The following is a 13,799-nucleotide window of genomic DNA, read 5'->3' on the forward strand; positions in this document are numbered from 1 at the left end:
GGGGGACCCCTGCTCTATGTAACCTGCTGGGCTGGCCTGGTCATAAACTAACTGATCACAAAACTTTGTCTTACCGGCTGCCTCTTCGGACTTGTGTGGATGATTCAGTCCTCCATGATTTGTTTCAGTGCAGCAGTATGTTGAGGGAGCCTCTTTGTACCACTCTGCACTTACTAGCTGATGTTTATTTACATTTGGTTTATCATCAGCTATGGCTAGCTGGGTGCTTCACTTTTGTGCTCTGGGCAGGAAAACTGATTTCAAACTAGTTGACCTTGCTCCGCTTGGCTTATTTAATTCATCATTTATATTAATTTTAATTCACGCATCTTTCCTTTGCTCATAGTAAAACATTTTGACTTGACATTAAGAGTCAATAACTAGTTTTAATAAAACGTAATTACGTGAAGGTGATTATATATATACACACACGCACGCACGCACGCACGCGCGCGCGCACGCACGCACGCACACACACACACACACACACACACACACACACACACACACACTATTTTACGTTGGCCATTGAGGCCATGGCAGCTTTAAAGTTTGCTTTGATTGCTGAATGAGTGAGCCGACCCTGGGAACCAACCTCCATATTAGTGCTGTAGTAGTAACGTACAAAAGCTGCACTGTCTCCGCATCACAGCCAGACTTAAGAGGTGATTCTTGGCAAGGATAACCTAATCACTTCCACCTCTGACAAACAGGTTTTAAGGCTAACCTCCAAGGTCAAACATCATTACATGCAATAAATAAATAAATAAATATAGATCATTTGCATTTTTATTAATACTGTCTGCCTCAGCTTCCCACTAGCTTGTCTACATCTGTGTGCTTGTTTGTTGTTTTGGCTCTTGTGAATGTCAAAGTTGTTTTAATTTGCAGTCCAATTGTGGCATGAGTGTCTTTGTTTCCTTTCCACCGCAGGTACTTGGTCACGGAAGGACAAATCACTGAACTCTTTCTTCTCACCTTCTTTGCGATGGTGGCTCTGGTGATTTATCAAAGGCATAATGGCCTGAGCCCAGACAGCAATGGTCTTTTCTTGTTCCATAGTTTTAGTGTTACTGTGCTTCTCGTTACACTCTGGGTTGTCTATCTATGGAATGACCCGGTGCTACGCAACAAGTACCCTGGTTTCGTGTATGTTCCGGAACCTTGGTCCTTCTACATGTTACATATCATGAAAGAGCACTAATCTGAACTGTTCAGGTTTGTACATCATTACTCCATATGACCATTTATTGTCTGCCTGCTTGAAACCGTATTGCTTTTTCCTTTCTTTTTAGAGAAGATAGCCTGTGATCAAGGAACAAAATTCTGTTACAACTCTTTTACAATGTGTTACAGCTATTATGTTTTTGTCATTGCTGAATTGTTGGCAGTATTTCTCAAATTACATTTTCGACACCTCTTTGTTAAGGCAGAACCAATGTTCACCTGTGTATTCAACACCCACTGTCCTGGCTGCTCACTACTGTGCTGACCTCAATAATAAAAGAAGAATGGAATGCACAAAATCAGTGCTGTTGTGGATTTCTGTAAAGAACCTCTGCTCCCAAGCAAACACCCTAATTCTTGGCACATTTGCCACGGTCGATATTGTTATTTGTTTCATTTTACAGTGCAGCGTTTAAATATATTTTGAGATTGTCATCCCGAAACCTCCCATGTCCAAATTTGGCGAATTTATTATTTTTTCACAAATCCATACAATCGGTCAGTCCACGCGCAAGTGCGCGTGTGTGTGTGTGTGTGTGTGAGATTATTTTTACAAATCACTGATCAATCTAAAGTGTTGAAAATGGCTTGTTCACTTTGACGATCTAAAATTAATAGTTAAGCAAACATGCCGTTGGATCTCTTTAAAAGTGAGTATTTTGGAGGAACAAGGATTGAGCCTGATGCCAGTCATATGTGCAGTACATACTGCATACACAGTGCCTTCAAAAGGTGTCTGTACCCCTTGAATAAAAATTTCTTTTGACCTTATAACCCAAAACTTTTTTGGTTTTTTTTTTCAGATTGTATTTGATAGACCAAACACAGAGTAGCATGTGATTGTCAAGTACAATGAATATGATACACAGCTTTAAGCTAATACGGATCTGAAAAGTGTGGCTTGCATTGTATTCAGCCCACTGTACTCTGATACCCCTAAATACAATCCGGTGCAATCAATTCCTTCTCATGGGCTCGCTTATGTGTGGGAGAGGGCAAGGGAATCACTGCTCCATTTGGAGGAGTTCGAGTATATTGGGGTCTGATTTATGAGTAAGGGGAAAAAATGGATAGGCAGATTGGTGTAGCGTCTGCAGAGATTTGGACTCTTAATCGGTGTGGTATGGTCTAGATAAAGCTGAGCCAAATGGCGAAGCTCTTTATTGACCAGCATGGGCGTCATTAGGCCTATTTTAGGGAGGCTTCAGCCTCCCTAAAAATGTCTTTAGCCCCCCTAAATAATTTCATTGCATTATTTAAAAAAAAGTATTATTTATTTTTCCTGTACTTTTGCTAATATACTGCATCAAATTCAACGTTATGTGGCCATTTTAAATTATATTTCGATAACCTGCCATTATTGTAATGTTAAATCTCCCAGGTTTCCTGAACGCAACAGGTGTTGCGTTTGCATTTGACGTGTCTGTCACCATCGCCACATCAAATGCTAACGCAACAACTGACAGTTCATTGCCGAAAGTCAGGTTGAGTCGACAGCATGGATATTCGACAGTTTTTTAGAAAGGTAAATTAAGTATTCAATGCATCCATGCTGGTAAAACTAGTGACTATAGTCCGCTAAAATATCTCCAGTAACAGCAGAAACTGCACTCACTGTAACAAGTGTTCACTTTTGGATAAATTAAGGTGGTGCTTAATAAAAAGTAAGCAACATTTTATTATTAAATACACAAATAATCATTACACCAACTCTTTGAGGCAACACCTATTGAGATTTTGGCCTATATAAAATAAATAAATAAATATAAAATAAATAAATGTATTTATTTGATCGGAATCAGGCTAAAGACGCACAGAGAGTGAGCGGGGGGGGGGGGGGGGGGGGGCGGGGAAATACATAGTCTTCTGGGGGCTAAGCATATATTAATACATTTTGGCAGAGAGGAATATAGGACTACTGTCATATAGGTTATGTTATCGGGCATCCTTCTAATTCCCTTGAACAACCAAGATTGAACTTTTGAACTCTTTATAATTTCTATTATCTAGTCCAGTTAAAGTCCAGGGGAGGAAGCCCCATCATAGTAAAGAGGATACTAATGTGATGTGTGTAGTTCTTCATAGCCTCTTCATTTTGCTCTCAAAGTGCACGGAATTGATGGATTTTTAACAGAATGTAGAAAAAATTTCTCCCGGGGGGGCATGCCCCCGGACCCCCCTACAGGGGCTGTGTTCCCCTTGGGGCTAAGCCCCCCTTGTTCTTCAAACCTAGTGACGCCCCTGTTGACCAGTCAATCAACATTCCCACCTTCACCTTTAGTCACTGTGGGCTGGGACCGAAAGATCATCAATACAAGCGTCCGAAATGAGTTTCCTCCACAGGCTACCTGGGCTCACCCTTAGCGATAGGGTGAGAAGCTTGGTCATCCGCAAGGGTGTCAGAGTAGTCCCGCTGTTCCCCTGCATTGAGAGGAGCCAAATGAGTTGGCTCCTGGATGTCTTCCTTTACGAGGTGTATTGAGAGATACTCAGCTGCTCATAAGTCTCAAGATACACCGTAGGATGAAGATTTGATTTTAGTACCAGGTGACAGCACGTGCGGTATCATCACAGTTTTAGTTTCAAAATATAGGGCACATTTTGGTCAAACTCTAAATTGATTCATTTTGTTGTTTGTTGAATCCCGACTGATTTTAGTTGACTTGCTCATCTTTTTTTATTACCGATATCGAGATAAATGTTAACTTTTTTATTGTTAATGTAACACGTATCAGTCGGCATGACATAATACATCATGATTAGTATCATAATAATTTCCACCCATCCATTTTCTTTTATACCGTTCATCCAATCCAGGGTTTCAAGAAACTAGAGCCAACCCCAGTTGACATTGGGCGAAAAACATGTGCTGGACTGGTCGCCCGACAACTACAGGGAACATGTAGAGACGGAAAACCATTCACACTCACACCATCATCGCGTGGAAACTGAACCCAGGTGGCCTGCGTGGAAGTCAGGAGAATGTATCACTGCGCCATGAGTGACATAATGATAGTAATGTAGCTGCATTTTTTGTTCATACTATTCTCATGTTTTTTTTTTTTAACTCACCCTGTCAATTATCTGTCTGTTTTCATCCGAACTCAAATGTACTTCAAATCAAGTGTTTGTTGAACATTTGAACTGTTATCTTTGAACTGTTGCTCTTGTCGCTTGCTCGGAAGGGACAGGGTTAAACTGCACCTTGGATCTGGTATCTGTGTTTCGACAGCAACACGTATTAAATTACTTGCAGGCCTGTTGGTGTTGGACTTTAAACAGGTGGAGGGACAGACTTCAGGAAATTAATTTCTTCTTCCTGGAAAGCAACTTAAGTATTTTCAAATGGTAAGAACAATTCTTTGTGTTAGATTTTCAAAGACCAGCATGAGTTTTTGATTGGACATTGTTCTTTCATCACACAGGCAAAATTCTTTACACCAGCTCAAATCAACGGTAAGATTTCTTCGCAGCACAATCCTTCTCCCCTTGTCGTGCGCAACAGAATATTTGAAGGGGACTTGCAAGTGTGCCTTTTTCAACTGTGCGGCAGTCTGCAGTGAAATTGAAATAATGTGTAATTTCGAATGTCCGTCTACTTCCTCAAGTGAACTTGTTTGATTAGACACTTTTGCACGGGATAAAACTGTTGATATAAGTCACGACTGAATTTTCCTTTCAGAGTTCAAGGAGTGCTTTTCTTTATATGACAAGAAACAAAAGGGAAGGATTGACGTTAAGGACCTGATCACAGTTATGCGCTGCCTTGGTAGCAGCCCCACACTTGGTGAAATTGAAAGACATCTTCAAGTTCACAAAATGGGTAATCAAGCAACCAAATAACAATAGCAATAAGCTTCGCAAAACACATTTGTGCAGTAACTCAAGTTGGTCCATGGCTATTTCACTTGAATTGAATATACCAAGTACTGTACATATAAATTGGTTCGTTATGTTTTAGAAAAGTCAGGGAGCTTGGACTTCTCTACATTCCTGACCATGATGCACCGGCAAATACAACAGGAAGACCCTAAGACAGAAATTCTTGAAGCCCTGAGGATGACCGACAAACAAAAGAAAGGATACATTCAAGCCTCGGAGCTGAGAGCCAAGCTCACCATGTTAGGAGAGAAACTTACTGTCAAAGAAGGTAAGAAAAAGGCTCACTCAACATGACTGAGGACAGCCTCTCTCTTCTCTAAGACATTACAAAAATGTCAACACCCCTGCAAAATGCCTTTTTTTTTCCATGCACAAAGTGAAAATACCGGTCCAACTCAGATGAAACCTTAAGAAAATCAAACTACTTTTGGAGGTGTAGAAAAATTGCTGTGTTGAGTCTCACTTGAAAAAAGTTTTATTTTTCCCTGTATAGACCAGTACATGTTAATTGGGCTCGACACATACAGCACTTTTGACAATAAAGTTGTATTCAATTCAATTCAATTTTCTTTACTGGTGCAAATAATAATAATCATAATAATGACAATAATAATAATAATAATCATCATCATCATTATTATTACTTTGTACTTTGTCATTATGTAATGTTCATCCCATAATGTACTGTATTTATGCCAAATTTTGTAAACAAATATTTTTGACGATGCTATGTAATCAACTTAATAGTAGTAAGTTGGTATAAAATTCAGGTACTGCATTTTTTATATAACCGGTAAAAAGAATTTCGTGCATTATTTAATAAACTACCAAAATGGAGATCTTAATGAGGTGGGGGGAACATTTCACCATCAGACGAACATAAGCATCCATTTAGAAACTACCATATTTTCCGCACTATAGGGCACACCTAAAAACATTCAATTTTTTCCAAGGCAAATATTTAAAATACTACCTCCAAGAAATCTGAATCTTGATTCACATATAAGGCAAATCGGATTATAAGGTGCACTGTATGTGTTCTCGAAAGTGCTTTTGTGAGAGCTGCAGCTCTGTGAAAGCTCGATATAAAGAAAGCTGGATTGTATTATATTCCCTTTAGCATAGCTCCATCTCGTTGATGCATAACGCAACCGCAGTGACTGTTGTTGCTTCTATTCCATGCGCCTGATAATCTGGTGCGGCCTATATATGAAAACAGTTTAGAAATAGTCCATTCATTGAAGGTGCACCTTGTACTCATAAATGCATTGTGGTGCGGAAAATACGGTAGCCAAATATTGACTTGGTGTTACAATAATGACAGCCCTTATAGAATGCATGCAATGTGTACTACACTGAGACAAAAGAGAGTCAAACATTATGGCTTCGGTTTTGGGTAGCAGTTTTGTCCTCCATACTACTAGTCTTCAATTGGAAAATAATTGAAATGCAAGTGCTATGACACTTCAGTCACTGTGAACCATTAAGAATAAAGCCGATGCCTGTTGGATCCACAACATCTTGATAACCATGAGATATCCCATAATGATTGATGCCCTCCCATAAGATGCTGAAAATTCTGACATGCCCAGCCTGTCAACAGAATTGCTGTTAGACTGTATATTCCGCAGCTGACACTGGATGTGAACATGTCAGTGCTTTCAAACCTTTTCAGAACAGGACATCACAATTTTGGGACTTTGTAAATCATAACATTTAAAAAGTATATACGTATATAGAAAGCACAAAAGTCACTTGAAATATGATTTAAAATACAGAGGGGTCTGCCGTTATAATTCAATCATTGTCAGACTGATTGATTGTTGTTCATTTAGCGGTCAGGAAAAGAAACATCCAAAATAATCAATGCGTTAAAATGTCAAACTGAAGTCTACAAATGATTGTGAGAAAATGATATTGTCTATGGCAGGAAGTCAGGTACTGCACAGTGTATTCAAAGTTTATTCATGTGATGCTGTGTTGGTGCAGGGAAGCTTACATCAAATAAACGTGAAGCATGGTTTCCACCGAGCAGTTCGTTTGAGTTTCGGACACAAATTTCATTTCGTTCCCAGTGTTTTGGCACGTTCTGTGTAAGCTATTTTCTGTTTGCTTTTTCTAGTGGATGAGCTGTTCAAAGAAGCAAACATCAAGCCAAATGGAGTTGTAAACTATGAAAAGTTTGCCGAAATGGTGACTCTGCCACCTGTGGATTATTGAGCTGAGCCAGTGTGAGAAATAAACATACGCATACATTTCTGCATGCCAATCTCATTTGAATTGTTTCATTACGTTTGGAGAAACATTGAAGGTCCTGCTTTTGTGTCTATTGTATTAAAAGGCATCTCATTCAGCACATTGTTTTGAATTTTTTATCGAGTTGAATTCAAAATCACTTTTGAATAATTTGTTTGCATATTCATGCAAAGTATTGCCATCATTATCATCTAAATCAGGGGTGCCCAAACTTTTTGGACCGAAGATCTACTTTTCGATCAACTAACCTCCCGGGATCTACCCTTACCGGCGCGCGCACGCGCGCGCGCACGCCATGACGAGAAACAGCCTGAAACTGAGGCATGCGATGCACTTTTGCAGTCTGTAAACTATCGTAGCTCACACGTACCGTTTTAAAGTGCTTCCCTGGGCCCTCCTAGATTCCTATTCTTTGCCCGTGCCCTCGGTGAAGTGTACACGAAGCAAACTCTGAATGAGAATAATGACGATAAAAGATAGAGCGCAACAGCTCTGATCATAAGCTGCAATTGCAGACTGCTGAGCACTAACAACTTCCGGTGACGTAATCACGCGCCACCGTAAATTCAAGATTTACCTACTTTATTTTTTTAATATTTTTTTTTTTGTGAAAATGAGACTGATAAGATGATTAGGGTGCAGCGTACATTAACACAAAAATATATATATTACTAACATGTACAAAGACACACAAATGGTTGTTTGTTTTTTTTCTCCTAGACACTCCTCGGATCTACTTGGGACCTGTCTTAGATCTCCCGGTACATCAGGATCGACGTAATGGGCACCCCTGATCTAAATTAAGTGGTTTCTTTTACAAAAGGACCCAGTTAGAATCAAACATTTCAGGCAGTGTTTCCCAACCAGCACGGTATGCAAGCACATTGCAAGCGGGTAGTGGAACTATTGAATATTTTATTTCCACCATCAGTACGTTTTTCAGTCATTTCATAAAATGCTATGTGCGTGCTAAAACTTGTTTCCATAGGGACACACGTGTTTTTTTTTCCTTTAAAAGCCTGTTGAGCAGGTGAAAGCATCAACACATCCCGTGTTGAATCACCCCTTTTGGAACAATAGTGTGACGCCATTTCATGCATACAGCATGAAAATTAACTTACCTACGGAGTAAAGTAAGATTTACCCTTAAGTTTGTATAGTTTGACATACATTTGACAAACAAAACTTATTGAATGGTTATTCTGTACACGGTAAGGAAGAGTCAGTGTGCTACGCTAAATTATATATACGTACCTAAAAGGTGCACTGGATTCTGAGGCGCACCTTCAATGAATGGCCCATTTTGTATTTTTTTTCATATATTGGATGCACCCCATTATATGACGAAATCTACAATTCATCCACCAGATCGAGCTAGGTTCAAGGAAATGCCAACAGAACACTACACTACATCCTGATTGATATAGCACGATCAGATGTCAGTAAAACGTATTTAATAAAGTAGCGACACAGTTCACTTAACCAACAGCAAGTTATAACATTGACTCGTTAACGTTGAACTCTCTTGCCGCTGCTCTATTTCCGTATTCAACTGTGAAACCGATCACCTTAAGTTTGAACTCTGCGTTGTAAACATGTCTCTAGCGAGGAGTCATTTTGGGGTTGACATATTACCGTAATGACCATACACAAGGCGCATCGGATTTTAAGGCGCGCTGTGAGCCTTGAAGAAAATGGAAGGCTTTTAGGTGCGCCTTTTAGTGCGGAAAATACGGTATGTACCATGGCAAGGCACAGACAATTGATGTGAATGTCTAAAAAATGCTTGTTTTTTTTAGTACACATGCCTCAATGACCATATATACGTATATATACATACATACTGTATGTATACATACATACATACATACATACATACATACATACATACATATATAGTCATTCACACCCATTGTTGTTGGGTAAGGATATTGGATGTTTTATACATGCGCACTGAGAAATATGAAAAATGAATTATATTGAGAGCACGTATTTTGCACAACTGCATGTATTATGTCTATATCTAAAATAGCATTTTTCCCATACATCTGGTTCGCAAGTGCATAGTCCAATGTGGCCCCCAAGTCGCACTGATGAAAAATTGTGCCCGCCCCTCCTCCCCTTCAGCATTTAAATTGGCCATCCCTGCTCAAAGAGGTAACGACAAAAATGCCGTGCAAACCCTCACAGAACAGCTAACTTTATTTGAGATTAGTTAGAGCCACTGACTCCAATTTAACATGAGTTTAAATGTCTTTGGTGAATTCTGCAAACAGTCACATCCCCAAATAAAAGTGGGCTTGCAAACTTATACAGTACTTCCCCTCTCTAATACATTTCATCACCCACCCCACCCTCCATTAGCATTGTGCAGCTTATACCATTAATGGTGGAAAAAAACGTTGGAATTATTAAGCTCGGTCTCATTTTTTTTTTCATTTCACAGAAACCTGGAATTTCAGCAGGGGTGGGTCAGCTTGTTATATCCATTTTATTTCAAGTTGTGTTCCTTGCTCTAATACCTCAGTGGATTGTGTGAAATCAAAACTGGACTAATTAGATTTCAGGTAAGTGAATCTTGCAGCATTATGGACACGCCTGGAAATCTCCGCTAATTACAGGAAAAGGAGGAAGATTCCCTTTGGTGTTTACATCTCAGCTATTTGTGTTATCTCTTTCAACGACTGGTCCATTTGGCAATACCCTCATCTGCTGTTTTATTTTCTAAGCCATTTGCATGCAGGAATGTACAATCTACTTTTCCACAGACTACACTCTGTGACACTATCACCTGAACCCTTTGTCAAGTGCATTGCGATTGCTCTTTTTATCTTCCAAGCATTTTTTTTCACATAATTTTTTTCTGTCTTAGAAAAGGCACCCCCCACCCCCACCCAAATAGCACTCTCGTGGCACTTTTCCACTGCAGCCACTGGTTGCTTTTCTACTTTGGAATAGTATGATGGATAACTGAGAAAACCATGACTCTTTAAAAACATTAGTGAGAGACACGCTTATAAACACCCATGGAGAACACCGAGACCACGTTACATTTGATGACGATAAGATAGCAAATTTGATTTGAAACTGAGATTGAGGAAAGCTGCGAATCAGGGCGCCGCAGCAAAATGGAGACTGAGTGGTCAAAGCGTTCTCAAGAACAGTGAACGCTCATGTATGTATTGGTCACCCAAATAGGTTTTGGCTCTGCACACGTGGAACCCTGTCTGAGCGGATCGGCCAACTGGAAAAAGCAACGGGTAATGACTGATCTTGCCAATCGAAAAGTGTCAATAGCAAGAAGAACCACATTTGACAAAGCCTCAACTTTGCCATGGAATAGAGGAATTTTAGTCTGACCTGCAGAGATTTTTAGATCAACAGCAAGCATGGATTGACACACTTGTCCCCATAAAGACAACACTACTATGAAATCAAATGTACCAGTAAATATGTAATTTGCATGTCATTCAAATAATCACGTGTCATGCCATAAATGCATACCTCAGAAAAATAAGAAGGAAGCAGTGGGGAAAATGTTTTCCTTTTAATGCAGCTCACTAGATGCAGTAGGTTTTGTGTTTACGCCTCTGTGGCAAAACAAATTGACAAAGGTCACTGCATTTGTTGACAAGCAAGATTTAAGCCACTTGATTTTTGTGCTGTGAACAAATCAACCTTTTTTTAGCATGAGGCAAAGCACATATATATATGAGCACTATTTGTAATATGAGCACCAATGCCAGCACCAATGCCAGCACCAATGACCCAACACTAATAACCTGAGACGTGTGCAGGGACCGCCACGGCAAGGACTGAAATGTTATTTCAGCATTTTTTTTGAAAGCTGGTCCCTTGATTTAAAACAAAATCACAATCCTGGGACTGAGAAAATCCACTTGAAAAAGTGGAGCACAGCTTCAAGTTAATTGCATTTCATTTGGTTTCGCGGGTTGGAGTAACTGATGATACATATACCTGTAGAGTCCATGTTAAAGTATAAGTAGCCGTTAATGTTCAGAATACGATGAAATTAAATTACAATACCAAATAAAACCTGACTGCTGACAGACATATGAGATGTATTTCTAGTTGACCTGTGACATCAGCTGGTTGTTGACACCAGATAAATGCATGAAATTGCAGTCCAAAACAGAGTGACCTTTCAGAGTGAATGTATGAAATACGTACATTTAGAAAACATACATTTAGAGTCATGTTACCGCTCACGGAATTATGGGTTCCTAGCTGGCAGTTTTCTTTTCACCACGTTTGATTTATGGCAGGATGTGATCATTTGCCATTAATACACACGCCTGTGCATTTCTGGTTTCTTACGCGGCATCAAAAACCTTCAAAAGAAACTAACAGAAAGAGAACCGGGTCTGAGATTTGCAGTTGCCAATTTTTGTTTCAGAAAATCTTTTTATATATTTAAAAAAAAAAAAAAAAAAAAAAACCCAACACTAACTATCCCACAACATGTGGCACCGTGCGTTTCAATGTAGAAAAGACCAATACACACCAAAATACAATTCCCAAAACCTACGGTAATATGACCTGTACATATCGATGTAGGTTAGGCGTGTCAAACTCAATTTTTTCGCAGGCCACATCAGAGTGACGGTTTCCTTCGGATGTCAGTGATCCCAAATAAATAAACACCATTAACAACAAAGTGATTAATAACTAGTTTTGAAATAAGAGACCAGTGAAGATGCCGAGAATATCGCAACGTTTTTCAAAATGAAGACGATTTGGACATTTTAGCAAGGAACATGAAATTGATACACATAATTTACTAACGCGGGCCCCATAAAATGATACGGCGGGCCGGGTCTGACCCCTGGGGCCTTGAGTTTGGCACCAGTTACCTAGGTAAAAAATCTGCACGTGAGTGACTCTTAATTTACTATCAAAAGTCAGGAACGATATGAAAGGTACAGAATTAAAATTTTTAATTAAGGCACCGGGCCCGCCTACGCTGTCCCAAGCACCAAATGTGCTGCAGCCCAATTTTCTCCATTTGTTGTCATCATCACATCATCCCTGAATGATTCTTGTACTTTCCTTGAGCACCATTTAACATCGTTTTTAAGTATTATATTTAAAATGTGCGCAGTGGATCATGCGTTAACCTTGTACTATCACTTGTACTGAGAACGGTACTGAGATTGAACACTACGGACAGCTGTGACGATGTTTTAAATGAGTCAAAGTTTGGAAACACGTTTTGACGGCAAATCAGCTGTTGCGCAGCTTATGACTGAGATGATACCAATCATCCAAGAGAAGACATTTGAATGTTGCACCGCTACAATTGTCTTGCAACCACAGAATATCACGTCGAGTCACCTTTCGTTCGCTGCGTATTTGCAGAACTGAAGCGTTGGTAAACAGACACGTATGGAATGTCAGCACCTCAGTAAATGCGAATTTACACATTTAATTTATACATTCAGTTCTGTTGTACCTGCTACCAACCACAAACATTGATATGTCATTTCTCTAGTTTTGTGTGTGTGTGTGTGTGTGTGTGTATACATATATATATATATATATATATATATATATATATATATATATATATACACACACACTGTATATTCTAAGCTGGCTACATTGATGGGAGAGCGCCATCTTCTGTAGCCTTTTGTCAGTGACAGTTTTGCCATTCTGGGCAATATATTATCAACAAAGTCAACCTAAATATTTACATTCCCTCCGTTACTGAACAGTGGAGTTAAACCGGCAGTCTATTGGGGTGACAAAAATCCACATTTCATCAATGAGTGGTTGCTTTGCTCGTGACTCAGTGGTGACTGATGCTGCTGGTCCGGCCTGGCTGTCGCTTGCAGGTTTTGCAGCACTGCGCTCGCACGTTTGGCAATTGGCAACGGCCCAACCACTGCAGAGTCTGACAGAAGCGGGATGTGAGACGATCGCGGAGACAAACTTCTCCTGTTTGGGGGGAAAGACACAGAGGTGAAATTTGAGACCAACGGACAGAAATGTGGTACAACCTTTATTGTTGACCTGGGAATTACATTGAGAACGAGTCGCTTTGCCAGATAAGTGACTTTGGAGTTCTCTGGGTGAAAAGTCAGATAAAAAAAAAAAAGGTTTAAATCCAACATTCAGTCTCGTTTCTCTTTTTCGGTCTGAACCACTGTCAGGGAGAAAAGGAAACATCTGGAATTCTTGTTACTGAACTCCTCTGCTCATGTTGCTGAAAAAGCAGAGCATTCAGCAAAACGGAGTGAGCTCTTGTGTGCCTATCAAGCACTCATTGCTTTCTTGGTCATTTTGTCTCATTATGAACTGGCAGGAAGTGCTCAACAGGTATTCCCAGAAAGAAAGAAAGAAAAAAAAAGAGCCCACTCTTTCCTGTTACAATTCAAAATCTGGAGGCCAGCTTGGGGGGGGGGGGGGGG

At 39.8% G+C, this 13,799-nt stretch overlaps 3 protein-coding genes across 4 annotated transcripts in view; 2 read left to right on the forward strand and 1 right to left on the reverse strand.

Moving 5' to 3' along the window:
- Positions 1–1,996, forward strand: part of cln6a (CLN6 transmembrane ER protein a) — an 8,873-nt gene extending 6,877 nt beyond the window's left edge. Inside the window, exon 7 of the mRNA XM_019887029.1 lies at positions 934–1,996. Within this exon, the coding sequence (XP_019742588.1) occupies positions 934–1,204 (271 nt within the window). The 3' untranslated portion in view covers positions 1,205–1,996. The remainder of the gene's footprint in view (positions 1–933) is intronic.
- Positions 1,997–4,229: 2,233 nt separating this feature from the next.
- calml4a (calmodulin-like 4a) lies at positions 4,230–7,465 on the forward strand. 2 transcript variants are annotated; one of them, XM_019886455.1, is made up of 5 exons: positions 4,230–4,575; positions 4,653–4,683; positions 4,910–5,050; positions 5,189–5,377; positions 7,232–7,465. In XM_019886455.1, the coding sequence occupies exons 1-5, from the start codon at positions 4,573–4,575 to the stop codon at positions 7,327–7,329; spliced, it is 462 nt and encodes a 153-aa protein (XP_019742014.1). In that variant the 5' UTR covers positions 4,230–4,572; the 3' UTR covers positions 7,330–7,465. The 2 variants fall into 2 exon arrangements, with proteins under 2 accessions (XP_019742014.1, XP_019742015.1); XM_019886456.1 differs by lacking the exons at positions 4,230–4,575; positions 4,653–4,683 and adding an exon at positions 4,788–4,816.
- A 5,502-nt stretch (positions 7,466–12,967) lies between these two features.
- Positions 12,968–13,799, reverse strand: part of adamts7 (a disintegrin-like and metallopeptidase (reprolysin type) with thrombospondin type 1 motif, 7) — an 84,029-nt gene continuing 83,197 nt past the window's right edge. Inside the window, exon 24 of the mRNA XM_019886931.1 lies at positions 12,968–13,326. Within this exon, the coding sequence (XP_019742490.1) occupies positions 13,178–13,326 (149 nt within the window). The 3' untranslated portion in view covers positions 12,968–13,177. The remainder of the gene's footprint in view (positions 13,327–13,799) is intronic.

Source organism: Hippocampus comes, unplaced genomic scaffold, assembly GCF_001891065.2.
Source record: "Hippocampus comes isolate QL1 unplaced genomic scaffold, H_comes_QL1_v1.1 scaffold261, whole genome shotgun sequence".
Lineage (NCBI taxonomy): Eukaryota > Metazoa > Chordata > Actinopteri > Syngnathiformes > Syngnathidae > Hippocampus > Hippocampus comes.